General features: G+C 35.3%; 1 protein-coding gene across 1 annotated transcript in view; it reads left to right on the top strand.

Annotated features, from left to right (window-relative positions):
- Positions 1-26652, top strand: part of MALRD1 (MAM and LDL receptor class A domain containing 1) — a 538747-nt gene that overhangs the window by 408802 nt on the left and 103293 nt on the right. Inside the window, exon 33 of the mRNA XM_037738994.1 lies at positions 22761-22962. Coding sequence (XP_037594922.1) covers positions 22761-22962 — 202 coding nt within the window. The remainder of the gene's footprint in view (positions 1-22760; positions 22963-26652) is intronic.

The following is a 26652-nucleotide window of genomic DNA, read 5'->3' as shown; positions in this document are numbered from 1 at the left end:
TCCTCCTAACTCAGCATCCCAACATGCTGAGATTACAGGCCTGAGCCACCACACCAGGCTTACTCCCCTTTTGAGCTATGTAGTTATCTCTTCAAACTGCTTGTGATTGCCCCAGACATCTATAAATTAACCTAATAATGCTACACCAGGCACTGTAACCCACCGCTATAGCGTAACAATGCATAGCCAATCACTAATCAATGTTATTTCTGCAAACCAATGGAGAATTCTTGACAAACAACATTGCATCAGCTCACTCCCTGTCCCCATTTTTGCATTTATAAATCCACTTGTAACTGCTGCTAAATGCTTATTCAGGGCAACCGGAATCTATGCTCCTGGGTTTCCATCCTCAACCGTAGCCCAAGTAAACTGTCTACTTAACATTAATTTCGCCTCACCTTCTTTTTAAATCAATATATATCTTATGTTTATTTTAATTATTCCATGCTACTTGGCCTTAGTTATGCCTATGATAAACTGCATATGGCTGGATTGTGATTTTTTCACACAACTTGAGATTCTAGTTTTTTAAATAAATCAATTCATTCTTTTTTTTTTTTTTTTTTTTGAGACAGAGTCTTGCTCTGTCACCAGGCTGGAGTGCAGTGGCGCATTCTCGGCTCACTGCAACCTCCACCTCCTGGGTTCAAGCGATTCTTCTGCCTCAGCCTCCCAAGTAGCTGGGACCACAGGCATGTGCCACCACACCCCACTAATTTTTTTTATATTTTTCGTAGAGACGGGGTTTCACCGTGTTGGCCAGGATGGTCTTGATCTCTTGACCTCATGATCTGCCCACCTCGGCCTCCCAAAGTGCTGGGATTACAGGCATGAGCCATAGCGCCGGGCCCAGTCTTTTCATGTGTTGTGGTTATGGTTTTATTGTCATATAGACCTTTTGATTATGTTTCTACTTGTCTTTTTTAATTTTTATTTTTCCCATCTACTTGAGTCATTTTGCTTTGTTTTGGTTTTTGTTTATTTTGTTTTAGATAGAGTCTCGCTCCTGTAACACAGTAATGTGCCATTGCACCGGGATGGAGTGACCTTGGCACATTGCAACCTCCATCTCCTGGGCTCAAGAGATTCTTCTGCCTCAACCTCCTGAGTAGCTGGGACTACAGGCGCCTGCCACCACACCTGGCTAATTTTTGTACTTTTAGTAGAGACAGGGTTTCACCATGTTGGCCAGGTTGGTCTCAAACTCCTGACCTCAAATGATTTGCCCACATTATCCTCTCAAAGGGCTGGGATTACAGACATGAGCCATCACACCAGGCCTACTTGATTCTTTAGATGGGTTGGCTAGATTTCATTTGTTCTTTCTTATTTCCAGTGTTTATAAGTTTTAATTGCTACATCTTTTTTTTTTCTCTAAACTGGACACAATTTTTATTCTTTATTAAAGTATTTATCTATTATGAATGAAAAATAATTGCACACTTCTAAGCTACCCACCACCCAAGTAAAAGAAGATCTTTGGCAAGATTTGATTAGCCTGAATCATCCTCCCTAACAGCTCAATGACTTATCAAAATTGTCTGGAAATGTAAATAATTTGTCTAAATTGCCTAAAGTATTAATAGGTCATCTACTTTCTTGGCAATCATATTCATAAAAATGGCCAAGATCTCTGTTCAGTTTTTTAGTTCACAGTTTATTATCATCAAATAAGACTCTGCATTTTACTTGATGATAATATCAAGCAGTGGGCAAGTTATCTTTCCTCACTACTCTTTATTAATGCCCATGCAACCTACTATATTAGATTCTTTTTGTTTGATATACACATTAGCTTGCTGGAGTGTATGACTGGGTGGCTTCAACAAGAGAAATGTATTTCCTTCCAGTCATGGAGGCTGAAAGTCCAAGATCAAGGTGTCAGCAGGGGTGGGTTCTTCTGAGACTCCTTCCTTGACTGATCACTGGTCACCTTCCCACTGTCCTCACAAGGTCTTCCCTCTATGAAAGCATATCCCTCATGTTTCTTCTTATGTCTAAATTTTTTCTTTTTTTGAGAGTAGCATTCACATAGGATTAGGGCCTACTCTGACAGCCTCAATATAACTTACTGAGGCCCTGTATGCAAATACAGTCACATTCTGAGGTACTGGAGTTTAGGGCTGCAGCATGAACTTTAGGGGAACACATTCATCCTGTAACAACACGTTTTGCTCGTGTGCATTTCAGATAAATGCTAACCTTCTGAGTTCCTGATTGAAGAAAAAAAAATCGTGTCTATATGGGAAGGATTGGTTGAGTATAGATTTCCAGGTTCAAAATTATTTTTCCTTAAGTAATTGAAGATGTGGCTATATTGAATGCTAATATCCAGTACCTGCCTACCTTTTAGACTGATGTCTGTCTGATTATTCCTCCTTCAGGATTTGTACACTACCTATTTTTCCCCATAAGTAAATAAAATGCTATTTTTATTCCCTGGAATCTATAAATTTTCCTGGAAATTTAATGAGCCCTCAACATTTGTCACCTTAGGGAGATTTTCATCTGTAATTTACTTGGTTGTCTCCTTCTAGGAAAACTATTAGACAGATCTGCAAACGTCTGAACCTTTCCCCACCAACCCCTAATATAAATTCACAAAGTTTTCAGCTCCTGGTCCTCTGGTACTGTGGTCTAGAGGATCACTTCTTTCAGTTTTCCAGTTCACTTTTTGGTATTTAATCTGGGTCAGTTCTGCTATTCAGTCTGTCTCTGGAAGTTTTATTTTTACAGTCATACTGTTAATTTCTGAGAACTCTGAATGCTTGCCTTTCATATTTGCCTGTTAGATATGATTGACACCCAAATCTCTCAAGGGAGTTAATTATATTTCTTTCTTTCTTTTCCCATTGGTTCCATTAACAGTCTTCCCCATGGTGTTCGGTATTCTGTTTAATGTAGTCTCTATTTTACAGTTTTTCACAACTGTCTGGTTACTTAGTATTACTGTTCTATTTCTATAGGTAAATGAGTCTAGATAGAATAATATTACTATATGTGTTTTATCTTCTCACACTAAGTAAAAAATTCCTTTCCCCTAACAGTGAATATGTATTCTGATTCAGGATCTCTGTTTCACATTGCTCTAATGTAAAGGATTAGCTGTTTTCTAGTGTGTTTATGTTTATAATGTATTGTCAGCTTGTTTATGTGTTGAAGGAAGTACACATATTTTATGGCAGTCATAGGGGCATTGCATCATTTCTCTGGTCTCAGTACAAACTCTTGGAAACTCCTGTATCAGAGCTCCATTTCAGCAACATTTATCCATTCTGTTCTGGGTACAAATGCTAGAATCAGCAACTCTTAACCCAAGGAATCGATCTGGCTTTTCTGGAGTTGGATTAATTACCAGATGGTGATGTATGCATGGCTCCTTCTCTTTGGTCTTCATCTGTTTGAGTTATTCTGGAATTTGGCTGGAACAGTTCACATTTTTGTCATTGATACTGGTCATTTCTTTTACCTGTAGATGTTTGTACATGTCTCAGTTTTGTTTATGTATTTTCATCAGTTTCCATTTGATTTAAAACATCCTGAAAGTCCTGGCTATTTTTGTAAGCTAGTACCTGTGATCCTGATTTTCCAGTGCTTCTGTGGATTTATGTCAGTGTTTTTCCTGTCTTTCCAGTGGAATGTTTTTGGGGAGTATAGCTAAGCATGTGTTTTTAGTTAGCCGTCAGAACCAGAAATGATTTTTCTAAATATTTACAATTTTTAAAGAACCTACTAAAAGAACAGTAATTCAGCTCACAAATTCACTTTTTTTCTCTCTTGGCTGTTTTTCAGTATAAATTTTCCTTCAATTTGAAGGAAGGTGTTTTGAAGGCATTCTGAAGGTGGTCTGTGCAGTGATATTGTTCATTGAGAGAAAATCCTGTGTCAGGCTAACATTAAATGCTACATGGGCCATTTTGCTATGAAGAGGTATTTTCTTGGTGCTTTATTTCTGATTACTTGATCTCTTTCCAGTAATGTAGTGTTAACATTGAAGAGCTAAATATAAATCAGCCATTTCAATTTCCACATGCATAGTAGCTATAAGTTTTCTCAGTTCTTCCTCCTGTGAGACATTCAGTGATGTTCATTACAAACCAAGACTGTCTGACTGGAACACAGGAAACCTGTGTCCAGCACCCAGCTTTGCAAGTCACTGAGGATTAGAAACTCAGAAATTTCTTTTTTTTTTCCATGTTTTTATTGTATTGCATTTTAGGTTTTGGGGTACATGTGAAAAACATGCAAGATTGTTGCATAGGTACACACGTGGCAGTGTGATTTGCTGCCTTCCTCCCCATCACCTACATCTGGCATCTCTCTCCTTGCTATCTCTCCCCAACTCCCCACCCCCCACCGTCCGTCCCCTGTTTCCCCCCAACTGACCCCAGTGTGTAGTGCCCCTCTCCCTGTGTCCATGTGTTCTCATTGTTCAACACCCGCCTATGAGTGAGAACATGCGGTGTTTGATCTTCTGCTCTTCTGTCAGGTTGCTGGAAACTCAGAAATTTCTAAAGCTCTCTGCTTCTCCTCCTTCTTATTTGCAAGGACCTTAGCAGTGGTTTAAAAAAAATCTAAAAAACCTGAAATTACATCTGAAATTACTATTTTTTAATCCCACAAAAGAATGCCAGCTGCTCATAAGGAAATTCCCTAGTTAACACTCATAACATGACACGACGTGTCCTTCCATATTAGCTCCTTTTTTCCACCGTAAGTGATATATGATACGTAACAGCACTCCTGTGGATAATAATAAAATGTGCCTAGTGTTGGTACTAAATTGGCATACTTCATTTAAATTTAAACCTAGTAACAGATCTATCAGGGAGCTACAGCACCCCTTGTTTTGTTGTTCTCCATTTTACTGTACTTTGCAGATAGTGCTTTTTTTTTCTTTTACAAATTGAAGGTTTGTAACAACATTGCATTCAGCAAGTCTATAGCTGCTGTTTTCCCAACAGTTTGTGCTCACTTTGTATCTCTTTGTCACAGTTTGATAATTCTCCAAATATTTCAATATTTCAAGCTTTTCCATTATCATTATACTTCTTTTTTTTTTTTTTTTNTTTTTCCGAGACAAGGTTTCACTCTTGTTGCCTAGGCTGGAGTGCAGTGGTGCAATCTCGGCTCACTGCAACCCTCATCTCCCAGTTCAAGCAATTCTCTTGCCTCAGCTTCCCAAGTAGCTGGGATTATAGTGTACACCACCACACCTGGCTAATTTTGTATTTTTAGTCGAGATGGGATTTCATCATGTTGGTCAGACTGGTCTCAAACTCCTGGCCTCTCAAAATCCACCCACCTCTGCCTCCCGAAGTGCTGGGGTTACAGGCGTGAGCCACCATGCTGGGACTACTTGAGTCTTTAGATGGGTTGGTTAGCTTTCTTTTGTTCTTCCTTATTCTCAGCGTTTATCAGTTTTAATTACTGTGTCTTTTTTTTCTAAAGTAGAAATAGTTTTTATTGTCTATTAAAGTACTTATCTATCAGGAATGAAGATTAGTTGCACCCTTCTCACTTACCTATAACCCAAGTAAATGTAGATCTTTGGCAAGATTTGATTGGCCTGAATCATCCTCTTTAACAGCTCTATGACTTATTAAAATTGTCACCATACCTGACCTCATTATATTTCTTATGGTGATCTGTGATCAATGATCTTTGATGCTACTAATGTAATTTTTCTGGGGTGTTATGAACTGTAATGTAAAATGGCAAACGAAATTGACAAATACTGTGTGTGTTCTGACTCCTCCACTGACCTGTGGATCCCTCGTCTCTCTCTCTCTCTCTCTCTTTGGGCCTTCCTATTTCCTGAGACAGGACCACATCGAAATTAGGCCAACCATTAACCCTACAATGGTCTTTAAGTGTTCAAGTGAAAGGAAGAATAGCACTTCTCTCACTTTAAATCAGAAGCTAGAAATGATTAAGTTTAGTGAAGAAAGCATGTAGAAAGGTGAAATAGGCTGAAAGCTAGACCTCTTGCTCCAGTTAGTCAAGTTGGGCATGCAAGGGAAAAGTTTGTGAAGGAAGTTAAAAATGCTACTCCAGTGAACACAGATGATAATGAATTAAAACAGCTTTAGTGCTGATACAGAGAAAGTTTGAGTGGTCTGGATAGAAGATCAAACCAGCTGCAATATTCCCTTAAGCCAAGGCCTCATCCAGAGCCAGACCCAACTCTCTTCAATTTTATGAAGGCTGAGAGAGGTGAGGAAGCTGTGGAAGAATAATTGAAAGCTAGCAGAAGTTGGTTAGTTCATGAGGTTTGAGGAAAGAAGCCATCTGCCTAACATAGAAGTGCAAAGTGAAGCAGAAAGTGCTGACACACCACTTGATAAAGCAGCAGCAGGGTTTGAGAGGATGGACACCAATTTTGAAAGAAGTTCTTCCGTGGGTAGAATGCTATCAAATATCGCTTGCTACAGAGAAATCTTTGAGCAAGGAAGAGTCAATCATGCAGCAAACTTATTTGTCACCTTATTTTAAGAAATGCCACAGCCACTCCAACCTTCAGTAATCACTACCCTAATCAGTGAGCAGCCCAACAAGGCAAGACCCTTCACCAGTAAAAAGATTATAACTTGAAGGCTGAGATGGTCATTTTCATATTTTAGTAATATATTTTTAAATTAAGACATGTACATTGCTTTTTGTAGACATAATACTATTGCACACTTAACTGTTGACGGTATACTGTAAATTTTACTTTTATAGGCACTGGGAAACCAAAAGGTTTGTATGACTCACATTATTGCAATATTTGCTTTATTGCAGTAGTCTGGAACTGAACCTGCAGTATCTTTGACCTATACTTATTAATATGTTTTTTCATTTAATAGCAGGGGAAACTGAAGTTTAAAGAGATTAAGTAACTTGGCCTAAGACATTCAGTTAATCTGGGCATAGTTAATCCCATGTAAGTGTGAGAACATGTGGTATTTACTTGTCTGATCCTGCATTAGTTTGCTGAGGATAATGGCTTTTAGCTCCATCCATGGCCCTACAAAGTATCTCATTCTTTTTAACATCTGTATAGTATTCCGCAATGTGCATGTACCACATTTTCGTTATCCAGTGTATCATTAATAGAGATTTAGTCTGATTCCATGTCTTTGCTATTGTAAATAGTGCTGCAGTGAACATACATATGCATGTGCGTGTCTTTATAATAGAATGATTCATATTTTGGGGGTACATATCCCACAATGGGATTGCTGGGTAAAATGCTAATTCTGTTTCTAGGTTTTTGAGGAATCACCACACTGTCATCTACAATGGTTGAACTAATTTCCATTCCCACCAATGGTATGTATGTGTTCCTTTTTCTCCACAACCTTGCCAACATCTGTTATTTTTTGACTTTTTAATAGCAGTAATTCTGACTGGTGTGAGATGACATATTGTGGTTTTGATTTGCATTTCTCTAAAGATCTGTGATTGAGCTTTTTTCTTCACATGATTGTTGGCTGCATGTAGGTCTTCTTTTGAAAAGTATCTTTTCACGTTCTTTGCTCATATTTTAATAGGATTGCTTTTGTTTCTGTAAACTTAAGTTCTTTAGAGTTGTTGAATATTAGATCTTTATAAGATGCACAGTTTGCAAATATTTCCTCCCATTCTGTAGGTTGTCTGTTTACTCTGTTAATTGTTTTGCTGTGCATAAGTTCTTTAGTTTAATTAGATGCCATGTGTCAATTTTTGCAATTGCTTTTAGCATCTTTGTCATAAAATCTTTCCCCATGCCCATCTCCTGAATGGTATTACTTAGGCTAAATTTGAGGGTGTTTACAGTTTTGGATTTTACATTTAAGCCTTTAATCCATCTTGAGTTAACTGTTGTATATGGTATAAGGAGGTTGTCCAATTTCAATCTTCTGCATATGGCTAGCCAGTTATCCCAGCACCATTTATTGAATAGGACATCCTTTCCCCATTGCTTGTTACCCAATAACTAATGGGTAAAGATCAGATTGTTTTAGGTGTGTGGTCTTATTTCTAACTTCTCTGTTCTGTTTCATTGGTCTATGTGTCTGTTCTTGTACCACACTACCTTGCTGTTCTGATTACTATAGCCCTGCAGTATAGTTTGAAATCAGGTAGCATGGTGCCTCCAGCTTTGTTCTTTTTGCTTAGGATTGCCTTGACAATTCTGTCTATTTTTGGTTCCAAATAAATTTTCAAATAGTCTTTACTAGTTCTGTGAAGAATGTCAATGGTAGTTTAATGGGAATAGCTTTAAATCTATAAATTGCTTTGGGCAGTAAGACCATTTTTATGATATTGATTCTTCCTATTTATAAGCATGGAATATTTTTCCATTTGTTGGTGTCATCTCTGATTTTTTTCAGCACTGTTTTGTTTCATTGAAAAGATCTTTCACCTCCGTGGTTCACTGAATTCCTGGATATTTCACTCATTTGTTACCATTGTGAATGGGATTTTATTCCCAGTTCAGCTCTTGGCTTGACTGTTGTTGGTATATAGAAATGCTACTAATTTTTGTATGTTGATTTTGTATCTTGAGACTTTGCTGAAGTTGCTTATCAGCTTTTGAAGCTTTTGCTTTGATCCTAAATTTTTAGATTTAGGATCATGTTGCCTGCAAACAAGGGTAATTTGACCTTCTCTCTTCCTATTTGAAAGCCTTTATTTCTTTATCTTGCCTAATTGTCCTGGGCAGGACTGTCAGTACTATGTTGAGTAGGAGTGGTGAGAGAGTGCATCCTTATCTTGTGCTGATTTTCAAGGGGAATGCTTCTAGCTTTTGCCCATTCAGTATAACATTGACTGTGGGTTTGTTACATATGGGTCTTATTATTTTGAGGTATATTCCTTAAATATCTAGTCTATTGAGAGTTTTTAACCTGAACAGATGTTGAATCTCAGTGAAAGCCTTTCTGCATCTATTGAGATAACCATGTGGTTTTTGACTTTAGTTTTGTTTATGCAATGAATCACATATATTGATTTCTGTATGTTGAACGAAACTTGGATCCTGGGTATGAAGACTACTTGATTGTGGTAAGTTTTTGATGTGCTGCTAGATTAGTTTGCCAGTATTTTTTTTTCTAAGGATTTTTGCATTCATGTTCATCAAAGATATTGGCCAGAAATTTTCTTTTTTGTTGTTGTATCTTTGCCAGGTTTTGGTATCAGGATGATTCTGGTCTCATAGAATGAGTTAGGGAGGAATTCCTCCATTTCAATTTTTTGGTATAGTTTCTGTAGGAATGGTACCAGCTCTTCTTTGTACATCTGGTAGAATTCAGCTGTGAATTCTTCTGGTCCTAGGGTTTTTTTGTTTGTTTGTTTTTTGTTTTTTGTTTTAAGGCTATTTGTTACTTCATCAATTTCAGAACTTGTTATTGGTCTGTTCAGGGATTCAATTTCAGAGTGTATGTGTCCAGAAATGTATACACTCCTTGTAGATTTTTCTAGATCATGTGTACTGAGGTATTTATAATATTCTCTGATGGTTGGTTGTATTTCTGTGGAGTCAGTGGTAATATCACCCTTATTCACTTGATTGTGTTTATTTGAATCTTTTCTCTTTTCTTCTTTATTAATCTAGCTAGCAGCCTATCTAGTTTATTAATTTTTTCAAAATGCCAGGTCCTAGATTTGTTGATGTTTTGAATTTTTTTTGTGTGTTAAATAGCTAAAAAACAAAAAAAAAACAAAAAAAAAACAATAGGGCTCCATGGTTGGACAAGGAAAACACAAAATTTCCAATTTTAAATTTCATATCTGTAGGAAAATATTAAAATATTAAAAAATAATTTTCTGGGTCTATGTCCAGATATGTATATATTGAATTATTCGTATGTCTCATGTTATCAATACAATTTAAGTCAAGACATTTGGCTGTGTTATTTTCACATTTAATAACCAATATGACTGTCTCCTTATTTTTAAACATAGTAAGAACACTACTAGCTCTTACAACAATACCTGAATAATCTTGGTTTTTATAAGTAGATGCGTCTTTTAATTAAATTGATGAATTTTTATGGTAGAAATATTTTTTAATTTCAAAGGAAACAATATTTTGTTTTTCTTTTCTCAGTGTTTGTTTTTATAACACATTCATAGTTATAATAACTTATACACAATAAAAATCAAGCCCTACTCTCTTGCCCTCCTTCTCCATGTTGTATCCAGTCCACATGTTCAAGTTATTGTCCACAAAATTATTTTCTGATATATATGTTATAATGTAAATGTAGATACATTATATTATACTTGTCCCTGGAAAAAAGCAAATTTTAATGTGCAAATGTTTATTTATATAATACAGACATGGAAAAAACTGTGGTAGGGATACAACCTAATTATGACTTGTAGTTGATACCTTCTAGATACTCTCTTACTAGAAATGAAAGTTTAAAAGTCCTAAGAAGACTATTTTATTTATATATGCACTTATGTTCACCTTATTCCATATACTGTACATTGCTATTGACAATCTGGGAATTTAATGGTGCAGCCCTCAAGAAGCTGTTAAATAACTAGAAAAAAAAAAAACAATTGGGTTGTATGGTTGGTTAAGGAAAACACTCAAAAAATGTCAAATTTTAAATTTCATATCAGTAGGAAAATATTAAAACTAATTTTATGTATATATTTATGGATATATGTATATATCAAATTATTCATGTCTCATGTTATCAATACAATTTAACTCAAAACATTTGGCTGTGTTATTTTCCCATTGAGTAACCAATATGTCAAAATATAAAAAATACTTTTTACATCATTTGAAAAATTTCATTTACGATTTCAACAGCTTGTACTGCTTTTAAAAAAATTTTATACTCTTCTTAACTAAATTCCCTGATTTCTAGTGTTAAATCTCCTATTGAAATTAAAACCTGGGGCTTTTTGTTATTCAGAAACTGATGAATAAAGTAAAATCTACTTTAAAATTCTATCAATCAAAGATCATTTATTACCTGCTTTATCAGTAATATATCTCAGCTCTGAGCATATGTATTTAAATTATTCTCCCTGTAATAAAAAAAATCCTAAAATAGATGGAGGTAGCATACATGATGTTGTGCTGTGGTATCAATTACACAGTGAAGCACATGAGATTCTACTCTACTTCCATTATTGATGGTAACAAAGTCACATTCCTTATTCTCTCTGAAGGTGAGAAGATCTCCAAGGTCCTTTCTAACTCTAAAGTTTTTAAATCCTTAACTTTCCCATTCTTTTATTTTTTAGGAAATATTTATTAAGCACTTATATGTACCTGACAGTGCTCTAGGCATTTAGGGTGCGTAAATAAGCAAAACACCCAAAACTCCCTGCCTTCATAGCGTTTACACTATAGTGAAAGAAACAGGAAGTAAGCAGAAGATGTAATAAGTAGGTTGTGTAGTATCTTTAAGGTTTATGGAACTAAGTTGTATTAGTCCACTTGTTTTGCTAAAAAGAAATACCTGAAGTCAAGTAATTTATAAAGAAAAGAGGTTTGTTTTGGCTCACAGTTCTGCAGGTTGTACAGGAAGCTTGGTTCCAGCATCTACTTCTGGTGAGGCCTCAGGAAGTTTCCAATCATTGTAGAAGGTGAAGGGGTAGAAGGCTTCTGCTGAGAGCAGAAGCAAGAAATAGAGGGAGGAGGAGGTACCAAGCTTTTTCTTTCTTTTTTTTATTAATTAAAATTTTTATTTTAAGTTCCCGGGTACATGTACAGGATGTGCTGGTTTGTTACGTAGGTAAATGTGTGCCATGGTGGTTTGCTGTACCTACCAACCCATCACCTAGATATCAAGCCCGGCATGCAGTACATTTGCTATTTTTTCTAATGCTCTTCCTCCCCACACCTCACCCGCCACAGGCCCCAGTGTGTTGTTTCCTTCCCTGTGTCCATGTATTCTCATTGTTCAGATCCCACTTGTCAGTGAGCATCCATGTCCCTGCAAAGGACGTGATCTCATTCCTTTTCATGGCTACATAGTAGTCTGTGGTGTATGCATACTACATTTTCTTTATCCAGTCTATCATTGATGGACATTTGGGTTGACTCCATTTCTCTGCTACTGTGAATATTGCTGCAATGTGCATACTCATGCATGTATCTTTATAACAGAATGATTTATATTCCTTTGGGCATATTCCCAGTAATGAGATTGCTGGGTCAAATGGTATTTCTGGTTCTGGATCTATGAGAAATCACCATACTGTCTTACACAGTGGTTGAGCTTATTTACATTCCCACCAACAATGTAAAAGTGTTCCTGATTCTCCACAGCCTCACTAGCATCTGCTGTTTGTTGACTCTTTAATAATTGCCATTCTGACTGGCATTAGATGGTATCTCATTGTGGGTAACTCCCCATCTGGGCACCAAGGAAGGAGAGCTAAGCAGACCCCCAGCACAATTAGTGCCTGAAGAATATCTTAGTTTACAGTGTTACTACTCAGTTATTTCCATATATATGTAATTATATTTTAGTTCACAGAGGAATGCCTAGAATAGACACAGTACAGAGCATAAATTAAGGAATAAGCAGCTTATGGTCAGAGAAATGTCTAGAGCAGACATGGTGCAGAGCATGATTTAAGGAAAAAACAGTTATACTAGGACAAAAATCTATGACTTAGGTGGCAGCATTCGGTATCGTAAAGATACCCACTGTATGGCAGGCTTGGAGGAAGAGCCACTCCTCCTGAAAAAGGGGTTGTAGTACCTTGTGTCCAGTTCTTGTGGAAGGCTTCCCTCAGATCGGCAATCCCACGAGCATCTGAGTGCTTAAAATCCCTCCGGTATAATCGTGCCTAGGTGGCTGTATACCTTGTCAGCTCTGTTGCTAGGTACTGACTCAAAAGCATCGTGCTATAGAAATCATTGGAAGCTGCCAGCAGGTGGCTGTATACCCTATCAGCTCTTGAGCTACAGTACTGACTCAAAAGCATCCTCCTATAGAATTCCTTAGAAGTAGCCTGCCCCTAGATAAGAGATATTGCACACTGTACCGTCTTCACTGTGCATGGTCCACCTCCTTGCCTCGGTGACCTAATGGGGGTGGACCCTTTGCTTATCGCACATGTGATTGTCTTGGCCTTATCACTGTTCTTAAGATGACCTCACTCACTACCGTGCCCCCTATAAACACAGACCCTCCTGGACATTCAGGGGCTTGCCTTTCTCTGCTCATAGGTGCCATGAGCCCAACTGTCTTTTCCAGTCCTTCTGTGTCCTGACTCTTTACTTCTTGGATCCAGTGCCTCAGCACAGTGATGGGGGACACCCCTTGACTCTGTAGGACTTGACCCTATGTCTCATTGTGGTTTTGATTTGCATTTCTCTAATAATAAGTGATGCTGAGCTCATGTGGCCAGGCTTCTTTAAACACCCAGCAAGAACTCACTCATTACTCAGCAGAGGGCATCAAGCCATTTATGAGGGATTTGCCTCCATGACCCAAACACCTCCTACCAGGCTTACCTTTAACATTGGGGATCACATTTCCACATGAGATTTGGAGGGGACAAACATCTAAACCCCATCAAAAGTAAAGGAGTATAAGACAATTGGAAAAGCTGGGCATGACTTCATTTTTAAAACCATCATCAGAGCGAGCTTCATTAAGAATGTAACAGTGAGCAAACACTTGGAGGAAGTGAGGAAGTAGGCCAGCAAATATGGGTGTCAGAGGGAGAACATTTCAGACAGAGAAAAAGTCATGTGAAGCCCTAAGTCAGGAGTGTTTCTAGTATTTAAGAGGATTGGTAATGTAACCTTGTGCTAGAACATAAGGAGGCAGAGAGTAGTGAGAAGATACAGAGGAAGTGTGTAGGGGAGACAGAGTTTGAGAAAACTTCTACACCATTGTGAAGACATTCTTACAGTGTGTTTGTGGAACCCAGTTCTAGAAAACTATTACCACATTAGTTCTATACTGCCTCCTTTGATAGATTAATGTACCTGGTACTCCGATCATTCTTGCCTCTAATCAGGCAAAGATGTTTGGTCTCTAAAGATTGAGTTGGGAAAAGTGGTTGATGTTGGCAAGGTTAATGATGGTATGCCTCCTGATTTTTTTTTTTAAGTCCAAAATTAGAAAGCATGACAGAGAGAGAGAAAAGAATGGTAACTAAATGTATTAATGGAACAAGTGATTATTTTAATAACTTCCTTAACTGCCATTGAAATTAATGAGACATTTGTGGTTTTTCAACTATCTAGGCACCTCAGTAAACCAAAGCAAATAAGGAAAAGTCCCTCATCAGTGCTATCATTTCTGTAATGTGTATTTTTTAAATGAACTCTTGAACATTAAAAGGCTTTATCAGTTTTAGGTTTTATAAAAATACTGACTGGAAAGAACAAACGTTGTCCATGTAATATAATCCTTCATGTAGCTTCCTTTTGCCCCACCCATTTTCACCTGTCATTAGCATCTCCCATTAGGGTGCTACATTAGTTACAATTGATGAACCAATATGGAGGTATTATCATTAAAGTTTATAGTTTACATTAGGGCTCACTCTGGGTTATACATTTCATGGGTTTTGACAAATGTATGACCTATATCCATAGTCTTATGCAGAATAGTTTCACTGTCCTAAAATTCTCTTTTGCTCCACCTATTCATCCCTCCAGACCCCCTAACCCTAGTAACTACTGGTCTTTTTTTACTGTCTCCACAGTTTTGCCTTTCCCATGAATTCACATAGTTGGAATCATACAGTAACTATCCTTTTCAGATTGACTTATTTCACTTAAAAATGTACATGTAAGTTCCCTCTCTGTCTTTTCATGGCTTGATACTGCATTTACTTATTATCAAATAAGATTCCATACTATGTATATGCCAGAGTTTATTCACCAGTTCAAAGACATGTTTGTTTCTTCCAAGTTTTGGTAATTTTAAATAAAGTTGCTATAAATAACCACATGCACATTTAGTGTAGACATAAGCATTCAACACATCTCGGTGAATATCAAGTAGTACAATTGCTGGATCATGTGAGCTTTGTAAGAAACTGCCAAACTGTCTGACAAAGTGGCTATACCATTTTGCATTCCCGTCAGAAGAAAACCTCCTATGTTATCTTCTAATGTTTCATAATGAATGAGAGTTCCTGTTGCTCTACATCCTCGGGAGTGTTCGATGATGTCAGTGATTTGGAAATAGCCATTTTAAAAGATGTTTAGTAGCATCTCTCTCTTTTTTTAATTTTAAAATCCCTGATGACAAATGAATTTGGGTATTTTTTATATGCTATTCGCTATTTGAATAGATTATTTAGGGATGTGTCTATTCTGATGTTTCATCCATTTTCTCATCAGGTTGTTTATTTTCTTATTTTTGAGTTTTTGAAGTTCTTTGTATATTTTGAATACCAGGCCTTATCATATACGTGTTTTAGAATATCTTCTTTGGTTTCTAGCTTGTCTTTTCATTCTCCTAACAGTGCCATTTACATGGACGTTTAATTTAATAAAGTTCAATTTGCCAGTTTCCCATTTATGGTTCCTGGTTTTGGCAAGATATGTAAAAAAGTTGTTGCAACATCCAAAGCCACTAGATTTTCCCCTGTGTTATCTTCTACAAGTTTTATAGTTTACAGTTGATTTTTAATTCAATGAACAATTTTGAGTTAATTTTGGTGACTTATGTATATGCTGTGTCTAGTTTTTTTTTTGTTTTTTTTTTTTTGAATTTGGGTGTAGTTGTTTCAGCATCATTTATTGAACAGACTATCCTTTCTGCGTTGTATTGCCTTTGATTCTTTGTCAAATATCAGTTGCTTGTATTTGTGTGAGTCTGTTTCTGGACTTTCTGTTCTGTTTCATTATCAGTGTGTCTATTCTTTCACAACCACCACATTGTCTTGGTTACTGTAGCCTTATATTATGTCCTAAGTCTGGTAGTGCCAGTTATCTGACTTGGTTCATCTCCTTTAACCTCGTGTTGGTTATTCTGTGTCTTCCACTTTTCTTTTTAAACTTCCAAGTGAGTGTGTCAGTATCCTTAAAATAACTTGCTAGGACTTTGACTAGGATTGATTGAATCTATAAATCAAGTTGGAAAGAACTTACATCTTGACAATATTGAGTCTTCCTCATGCAATAATATCCATTTATCTATCTTTGAGATCTTTCATCAGTTTCATAGTATTCTTCATATATATCATGTACTTCTTTTGGTTAGATTTATAAATTTATATATTTTCGGTGTTATTATGAATTCTATTGTTTCAAAATTTGAATTCCAATTGTTCATTCCTGCTATATAAAGATAATTAACTTTTGTATATTATTTTTGCATCCTGCAACTTTGCTCTAATTGCTTCTCAGTTCTGGGAACTTTTTTTGAGGGGGGGTTGATTATTGCTTGGTTTTCTACAAAGACAGTCATGTCATCTATGAACAAAGCTTCTTTCTGTCTCAATCAGTATATGGTTTTTTCCCCTTTCTTATATTATTATGCTACCAAAGGCTTCCAGTATGATGTTGAATAGGAGCTGTGAGAGCAGACATCCTTACTTGTTCATGGTTTTAGTAGGAAAATGGCTAGTTTTTCACTATTAAGGATGATGTTAGCTATAGTTCTTCATCAATATTCTTTATCAACATGAAGTTCCCTTCTATTCAGAGTTCCCTCTGATTTGTCATCATAAATGTGTACTGCTTTTCATCATATTCTTTTCTGAATGTATTGATATACTTATTTAATGTTTATTCTGTAGCTTGTTGATATGATAGATTACATTAATTGATTTTCCAATGTTTACTGGCCTAGCATACTTGGAATAAATCCTACCTGGTCATGATATATTATTATTTTCTTACATTGTTGAACTTAATTTGCTAATTTTTTTGAGACTTTCTGCATCTATGTCTATGAGAAATATTGGCCAGTAGTTTTCCTTTCTATAATGTTTTTGTCTGGTTTTGTATTATGGTTTTGTTTTGAAAGATTGTTAATAATTGATTCAATTCCTTTAATAAATATAGGTGTGGTCAGATTATCTGTTTTTTCTTGTGTGAATTTTAATAGATGTGCCTTTCAAGGAATTGGTCAGTTACATCTAGATTATCAAATATGTGGTATATATTAATAATTTTTCACTGGGTGCAGTGACTCAATGCCTGTAATCCCAGAACTTTGTAAGGCCAGGGTGGGCAGATCACTTGAGGTCAGGGATTTGAGACCAGCCTGGCCAACATGGTGAAACTCATCTCTACTAAAACACAAAAATTAGCCAGATGTGGTGGCAGGTGACTGTAATCCCAGCTACTCAGGAGGCTGAGGTGGGAGAATTGCTTGAACCTGGGGAGGCAGAAGTTGCAGTGAGCCGAGAGTGCACCACTGTCCTCCAGCAAGACTCTGTCTCAATAATAATAATGTTTTTCATTACTCTTTCAATATTCATGGGATCAGTAGTGATGATTTTTTTGTCATTTTCAATATTAATGCTTTGAGTTTTCTCTCTTTTTTTTCTCAGGTAGCCTGGCTAGAGATTTAGCAATTTTATTGATCTTTTTAAAGAATCAACTTTTTATTTATTTCTGGCCTTTCTTACTTTCAGATATATGCATTCAGTGCTATAAAATTTTCCTCTAAACACTGTGTCACTTCATCCATAAACTTTGATTATGTGTATTTTTATTTTTAATTGAAATAGAATATTTAAAAATTTATCTTGGAACTTCCTTGACCTATGTGTTGTTGAAAATTGTGGAGAATTCACCTGTGAATCTGTTTGGTGAAAGACTTCATGACTGAAACACCAAAAACAATGGCAACAAAAGCCAAAATTGACACAGGGGATCTAATTAAATTAAAGAGCTTCTGCACAGCAAAAGAAACTATTATCAGAGTGAGTAGGCAACCTACAAAATGGGAGAAAATGTTTGCAATCTATCCATCTGACAAAGGGCTAATATCTATAATCTACAAGGAACTTAAATTTACAAGAAAAAACCACCCATCAAAAAGTGGGCAAAGGATATAAACAGACACTTCTCAAAAGAAGACATTTATGTGGCCAACAAACATATGAAAAAAAGCTCATCAGCACTGATACCTAGAGAAATATAAGTAAAAACCACAATGAGATACCATCTCATACCAGTTAGAATGGTGATCATTAAAAAGTCAAGAAAAAACAGATGCTGGAGAGGATGTGGAGAAATAGGAACTCTTTTACACTGTTGGTGGGAGTGTAAATTAGTTCAACCCTTGTGGAAGACAGTGTGGTGACTCCTCAAGAATCTAGAACCAGAAATACCATTTGACCCAGCAATCCCATTACTGGTTATATGCCGAAAAAATTAAAAATCATCCTACTATAAAGACACATGCACATGTATGCTTATTGCAGCACTGTTCACAATAGCAAAGACTTGGAACTCTGTCCATCGGTGAACTCTGTTGCGACCTGCGCATCTGAGGGATCTAGATTGTGCACTCCTTTTGAGAATCTAACTAATGCCTGATGATCTGAGATGGAGCAGTTTCGTTGCAAAACCATTTCCCCTGCCACTCCATCCGTGGAAAAAATTGTCTTCCATGAAAGGGTCCCTGGTGCCAAAAATATTGGGGATCACTGCTCTAATGAATCGAAGAATAGTTGTTGGTTTTCTGTTTATTCAGCTTTTTTTGTATGTGAAGACTGGAGCAGTGATTTCCAGTATGCTGGACCAGAGATTGCAAATCTGTGCCATAGATAGTGAATGGATTGTTTGATCTCTCTATATATCTGCAATTCTGAAGCTGTAGAGGGCAGTTAATTGATCTTATCCTACACTCATACATCACTTAGGGGACATATGACAAAAAATATGGCAATGAGCTACATTTTCATTAATGTTGGTGGCATTGTTATGTCCATCCTGTATTAACCACCTTAAAACCTATAACCTCTTTTCTTCAAGGGAAATTTCCCTTTGTATTAATTTAGATATTTTTTCTTTTTTCTTATATATAGTTTGAGTATTTTCAAACTAACCCATAGGAAACTATGCATTTCTAAGGATTAAGCAGTAACTCAGTTCATTGCTTTGCCTTATCAGTGGTAACTAAAGAGCAGACCCTTAAAAGAACAACTGAGTGTAGCTGGGGCCAAGAAACGTCACATTGTCCTCTCACTGATGCATTTCACACACTGGTTTTAATAAGCTACACACCTAATGAAATGCAGTATTTCTGATAGGAAAGGAATTTTACTCAGAGACTTCCAGTCAGTGCCGGTGACCTGACTTTAACATTGCAGGCACCAGGATTGTCTGGATTCGGCAGGAGAGGAATTTCAGGAAACACTCCTAATCATTTTCTTTCAAACGCTTACCCGGCCAACTTAGATCCAAGGACATTGTTGAAGTAGATCGTCTCTAATACACATCTGATATAGTTTGGAATCCCCTCCAAATCATGGGGTCATGGGGGTAGATTTCTCATGGCTCATAGTCTGTGAGTTCTTACAGAATCTGGTTGTTGTAAAGTGTGGCACACCACCCACCCTGGCACTCTCTCTCCTGTTCCTGCTTTCCCTAAGTAATGTGCCCGCTCCCAAGTGGCCTTCTGCCATGAGTAAAAGCTTCTTGAAGCCTCCCCAGAAGCAGTTGCCTGTGCCGTGCTTCCTGGAGAGCCTGAAGAACTGTGAGACAATTAAACCTCATTTCTCTAAAGGAATGCCCAGCCTCAGGTATTCCTTTAGAGAAATGCAAGCATGGCTTAATAAACCATGTATTCTGGAATTGAGTAATTAACACCCATATTTTCTATTACCTCTTTATATCTATTGCTGAATGTTTTTCTTCGAAGGAGTCTTCCTTCAAAATAAATGTTGAGGCATTTTTTTCATCAAAAAATTTAACATGGATTTAATTTGATAATATAATAGTTATGTTTAGATGACATCACTTTGGTTTATCTATGTTTAAATTTAGCAAGTTCTCTTTAAGTTTTTAATGTTCTCCATTGTGTGCTATAGCTTTGATATAACTTTGCATACAATATAACCCTTGATGATAACATAAACTCTATTATAATTTGATATCTTTATATGTTCTTCGAATCCATATTTTATGCTAAAATTTTGCTAAAATTATTGCTTTACATTATGTAATGATGACAGTTAATATATTACTGGGTCTGTGTTTGACTAAAATTAAAATTATTAAAATAGAAATAGCCAAATTCATCCAGCAGTTGATTTTTAGAAAGCTATTTCAAACAATTATTACTGTGATGAGTTACCATTTTAATAAAGTATGTTTAATAAATGTAAAATCAGAAACAAATGGAATTAGAATCAATTATTTTTCAAGGATGTTAGCCATTGTAGTTTTTCAAAATTATCGACATTTAAAAGTTATTAAAATTGAGCATTTTGCTGAGAGTTATCGCAAAAAAACCCTCAGAATACAGTAATATTATTTCCATTGAAGGTCAGAAATTCATGCTACACTTTTAGTTGTTAGTCCCATCAGACATAATGAATAAACAACATTATGAGTTCTTAAACAATAGTTCTAGTTTTCCCATCAGCCACAGTGACTATGGAAACACTTGACATAACATGTACTTATTCAATATAATAACACTGGAGTATTATTAATACATATTATGAATTAAATAACCTACAAACTTGTCATTTCATTGAAATAAGTAGTAAGTTAGTAAAGTTGACCAGAATTGATTGGGACTAGGGGTAGGGTCAAATAATAGGGTAAGATGTGTTGACGCCTATTGGAGAGTTTCATGCTCATGACGTGGGGCGGGAATGTCATGGTCTGGTTTTGAGAAGCAAAGTAAGAAGAGAATGGAAGGAAAATGAATTTGACAAGACCGTGTAGGATTGGTTGAAGATTAAAAAGACTAAATGCGGAGAGAAAAGTAAACTGCAAAACCAGTAAAAATGGGTACATTAATAAATAAAATAAATATGTGCTGAGGTTTGGGGAAAAAACGAAGTTTTGGAGTTACATTTTCATGTAATTTGGCCTTCTAAACTAATTTTGCCAGAAAAAAAATTATAAAATAAATATAATAAATTTTTAAGTTGTGTTGTAAACCAAGATTTGTGCAAAAATCAGAGTTCACTTTAAATAGGTTCTGAATAGTTGTCCTGTTATTGACAAGTTGAATTAGAAACTTTACATCTTTTAGTTTTAGTTTTTAATAAATAGAAAAATAATTGCATAAACTTATAAACCAAGTATCCACCACACCCTGGAGCTGAAGATTCTTTGGAGTGGATACTTACATGTCAGACTGGAAGTAGTCAATGGTTCCAAATTCCCTTCAGATTGAATCCTAGCTTATTTTGTTAATTAAAGGATCAATATTAAAAGTAATGCTTTTGCTTTAGAAATGTCTTGAGTATCATCTTTTCCAAAACGTCCAATTTTATTTTAGGGTTAAAGTCTCACATTTCAGGTTTCCAAACTTTGGCCAAGTTTTTAATTTTTCTTTAGTGTTTATCATCTTGATTTATTTTTGTTTTGTTTAATTTCCGTTAACAGATAGATTTCTGAAATTGATTTTAGATTTCTTTTGTACTCGCAGACACCAGCAACATTCTTAGCTTCTGGCTCTTAAATATTTGGTGATTCTTGGTAGTGTTTCTGGAATGTCAATTTAATATCATAATATGTAATAAGATGACTGGAATTATTCTTTCCTTCTCATAGTATAAGTTTTGGATATATTTTATAGGATAAGTTAACTGTAGATAAATTTCGACACTCAGTGAGACAGTAAGATTTTTTAGTAAGAGGGAGGTCATTGGAAAATGTACTATTGCAATGGAAGAAAATTAATATCCACGTGTTTTCTTTCCTCTGGGTCTTATTTTTCCCATATGAAAAAAAGGGTTGCATAAATGATTGCTGAAGTATACTATAAGCCAAATATATATATATAGCAAGTGAGAGAGAAATAGTTAGTATTATATATATAAGTATTGAATTATATATGGTATGGTATATAAATATTACTATATTACCAAATTAGATATAACTTTGGCATCTGATAACTATACAATTTAGGTGCAAAAAGAGAATATAGAAATATAACTCTTTAACCTTACCTTTTTTCTCATTCAGTATAGAATTTTTTAAATAGCACTAGAAAACGGCATATTTTGTTTTGAATCATTTCTACTGTTAAACAAAAATATTAGCAATCTTGCATGTTTGTTGATTTCAAAGGTAACTATTTCGATTTCATTTCTTGTTTGTTGCATTTTTTAGTCACTGAACTATTTTAAAAATTGCTGAATATCAATGTTGGATAATCCAGGAAGATTTTCCATCTGTCAGAATGTTAAAATATTTTCTGCACATTACTGTGGTTTTCAAAATGACTTCTATAATCTGATATTCATTTATCATATTCATGTATAATGAGGGTCTTCTTTTTCTGTAGTCGCATACCCTTAGTCTAACAGACAAAGTTCTTTAGCAATAAAAAATGTGTGTTTATATCTCTTTCAGCTTTTTAAATGCTTAAGGCAGTTACAGGTTTTCTGTTGTTGTTTGTTTTAATGTCCAGTTTGACATACAGAAGTTGATGACAGAAGCAAACAGAGGTTCTACTAATGAAGGAAAATGTAACCTCCATTGGCTCACTTTATAACCCACAATTTCTACAGATAGAAAATACAACAGTCAATATATTGAGCTGTTACATAGCTAGAGATTTCATTCTTTCATCAATCATCTGGATATCCTGATATTTCTAACATCCAATCATAAAAAGTTATTTTTAATGATTTTTTTAAAGGTGTATACCATTGAAGAATCAGGGCTAAACATCCTGGTGTGGTCAGTGATTGGAAATGAGAGAGTGGGATGGACATATGCATATGCACCTCTCTCCAGTAACAGTCCCTTTAAGGTGGCATTTGAAGCTGATTTGGATGGAAATGAGGACATATTTATTGCTCTTGATGACATCTCTTTTACCCCAGAGTGTGTGACTGGAGGTAAGTGATTTTTTCAGAATATGGGAATATTTGTTTTTAGTATATAAATATACTACATATTTGGGAATTTCTGAGGAATTACGTTTATTTTCAGGCCCAGTTCCATTTACACATTGAAGAAGAATCATATACAGTAAGAAGTAAAGTTTCTCTGCCCATGTACTTTGCCATGAAAGTTTCATGTCCTGTAGGCAACAGAATGACTTTGCACTCAAGTTGTTTTAGAAACGCTGAGGAAATTTTGTTCTGTGAATGTAGCTTTATTTTCTACTTTCCTTATTCCCATAGGTTTACAAGAACTGCACAAGGCAAAGGCCCCTACGATTACCTATTATCTTCCAGACTGTCTTCTCCATCTGTATTAACCTTTCCCCTTACCCAGGCCACATTCCTTCTCTAAACCATTTCTACTGTACAAGCTAAAATGCTCATTCTATTTCAAAAAAAAAAAAAAAAAAAAAAAAAACATATTTAACACCTTTTCTAAAAAAAGTCATCCCTTTTACTGAAATCTGAATTTCTGATGTCTAAGATGTTTCCCCCTAAGTGGGGCCATTTGTTCCCTTCCCGAGTCTTCCATTTTAAAATATTAAACAGTAGAGTCATTGTCTTTCTAGGTAGTCAATGCCTCTTTTAAAGATTTTTTTTCCTAATATCCCTATTCAAAAGTTTCTTTTCTTTTAAGACCACTCATCTGAATTTTTATTCTTCTCATAGTTTTTTCTCTGGATCCTAAATCCTGGGCATTTTTGACTTCGGGTGACATACTCCATCTAAAACGCCAGCTTCTTTGACTCTAATAACCAGCACATACCCGCTTCCTCAATAAATCACGCTCATGGTTGCATTCAGGGCCTGATCATCCCTTTTGAAATCTTGTGGTTAAAAATCTTATGTAATCACTACTTTCTCATCTTCATTACTCCTCCTAAACCCATTTTCTAGTAACATTAACAAGAAAAAAATATATTCTAGATTATGAATGTTTCCTGGTTTTTGAGATTCTATAAACAGCCTCTTACTTCCCCCCTAGTAATTAGAGATTTAATCATTAATACCTTATCCAAATCTATTTGCATTCTGAATTTTGAATTCTATTATGTACTGTTTCTTAAATTGTTCACATAAATTTAAATACTATGTGCCAGGCAATTTGCTACGCATTTTGCACATATTAATACATTTATTTATCAGCACATCCTTGTAAATGGATTCTAGATATATAGTCATATGATATGAATAGATCATTTATCTCATACTCCGCCATAATGGCTTTAATCATCTTTGCAATTGAGGTCACATAACCATCTGAATTTTCCAAAACTGCTGCTGGTCATGCTGGTTGGGATCACTTAATACCTTGGTTTATCACATTAACCAGGCCTTTTAAGGTCCCAGACATGTGCGTTTCTCATTTCCTGGCACCAGTTTTCTCCAGCAATCCTCAAATCCTTCTATTTCTCCCTGGCACGTTCTTCACTCTGCTGATTTTCTTGTGTCCTTTGAATAGAAATAAAGCCATTTTGTGATAAATTCCTTAAATTTTCTCATTTTCACCTCCAAATGGGCCTGCATCTGCCTCCAGACTCTTTTTCTCACCGTCTGTCTCAGGAAAAAAAAAATTCTCCGTCTTCCCAAGAGCGAATGCATAATTTTAGAACATTTGCTTTCTCAACTCCTCTCAGTCATTGCTCCATATAAGTCTTCTGTATCTCATGGCTTCACTATCTCTCCTTCCATTCATTCTTGACTCTGTCTTTCATTTATATATATATTCTATAATATGCATTATATATTATGAAAGTATATAATATATATTGCTGCTATATTAATAACATAATATATGTTATTAACCATATTAATAACATACATTAATAACATATATTAGTAACATATATATTAGTAACATACAGCCTATACATATAATTCCATATGTATCATTTGATAGATTTATATTCTGGAATAGATATTTACATATATTTCTTATATATATATTATTCCATATGTATATGATGGAATAATGTATATTTACATGTTTTTTACTAATTTCAAGCTCCTCATCAGCAAAAGAGGCTTGAGGGCTTGTATTTCATCTCCAGAACCTAACATAAGGCCTAGGAAATGTAGCCTAAGAAATTATTGTTTTTCAAAATAACATAATAACAATGAAAACTGATTATGTGAACAACATCCTAACATTCACCAAAGTATAAAGGTTCTTCTTTCCCAGTATGTTATAGAACAGATTTTATTGTCAAGGATGATTTAAAAACAAAACAAAACACTAAGACCTTTGACATTAAGCCTTGAACTGTTTTCTCTTTGTCATTTTGTGTAATAGAAGTACCTCTCCTCAGACCCATTCTTTCCTCCAAAATCCAGAGTCTTAAGGCATAGCTTCTACAACATGGGTTCATTATTGATTCAGGCAGATGCTTTCAGAAAATCATAAATTAAACCAGCACTCCTCAAACTGGGGTGTACAGATGTCCACAGCAACGTCCTAGGGAGTATGCAATACCACCAAATAAATCTGATGTAATTCATTGGGTTTACTTGAACATTTGGGGAAAAAAGTTAAATAATTTATTATTTGGCATTTGAAATAAACACAAATCTACTATAGAGTGGAGTGTCAAAGAGAAAATATAAACCTTTAAAGAAACGTGATCCTTTAGTGCTGTTACTAATGTCTTCTTCCCTGTGGTTTGTGGCACTATGATGGAAAATGTTGAGAGGTGCCTAATTGATAATTTAGACATCGAACGCCTGTGTCATATAATAGACAATATGCATAATATATTGTTGAATATGGAAGTTATGACCAATGTAAGAGCTAAATAATACAAGAGTCTATTGTGAAGCATAGAAAAATGGTAAAGCGTGAAACCAATTTTAATAAGCAGTCAATCAAAAAAGATATCGATAAATCCTGAAAGATATACAAAATATAATATCTGTCTCTGAAAAATAGAAATGTGAATTATTTTTCTTTTTGTATTGGTATTTTTTGTTTCTGTATTTTAAAATGTCTACTTAGAACTGTGTTGTTTGTAATTGGGGAAAAATAATGGTGTTACTTTATCAAGTAAAAGTGTAAGGTCATGATGCATATAATTAAGAACCACATATTTCAGGCCAATGATGGTTTTAATCTTGCCCTAAATGAAGTTATTTATTGGAATTATTATGGGGAACTATTGCATAGATGGATTTATTTCAATTACTTTGAGTCCTGTGTTTTTCCAAAAGTTATTTCTGTTAATAATAACTCATCTCTGTGAAACTCTTTGAGAAATGTGAGAACAGGTTATAATTAGCTCTTCTTATTTGCCAAGGTTAGGGAACATCAGGCAGAATAAATTTTATGGGTGAGCTGTTCTGCTAGTAGTTCAGGCATCTGATGTAGTTTCACTGTTCTGGAGCAAATCTTTATCCTGTGTAAGAATGAGTAATCTAGAATTAGTTTTGCCTTAGCAGTTTTTCTTCCAGTTGCCTTAACTTTCCAAATATCAGCCAACAGAGTCAGACAGAATTTTTAGATGTTCAAGAAGGAAAAAGAAAATAGCAATTATATGTATGCCTCAGAGACATTTGGTAAAAATTATCTTTTAAGTATTAGTACTTAGTAAGAAAAACTTCATTTCCCAGAAATGCCGGATAAAGAAAGCATTCTTTTTCACATAAAAT

This window comes from Cebus imitator, unplaced genomic scaffold (genome assembly GCF_001604975.1).
Source record: "Cebus imitator isolate Cc_AM_T3 unplaced genomic scaffold, Cebus_imitator-1.0 Scaffold61, whole genome shotgun sequence".
NCBI lineage: Eukaryota > Metazoa > Chordata > Mammalia > Primates > Cebidae > Cebus > Cebus imitator.
The sequence above is the reverse complement of the archived record's forward strand: the minus strand, read 5'-3'. Positions and strand labels throughout refer to the sequence as shown.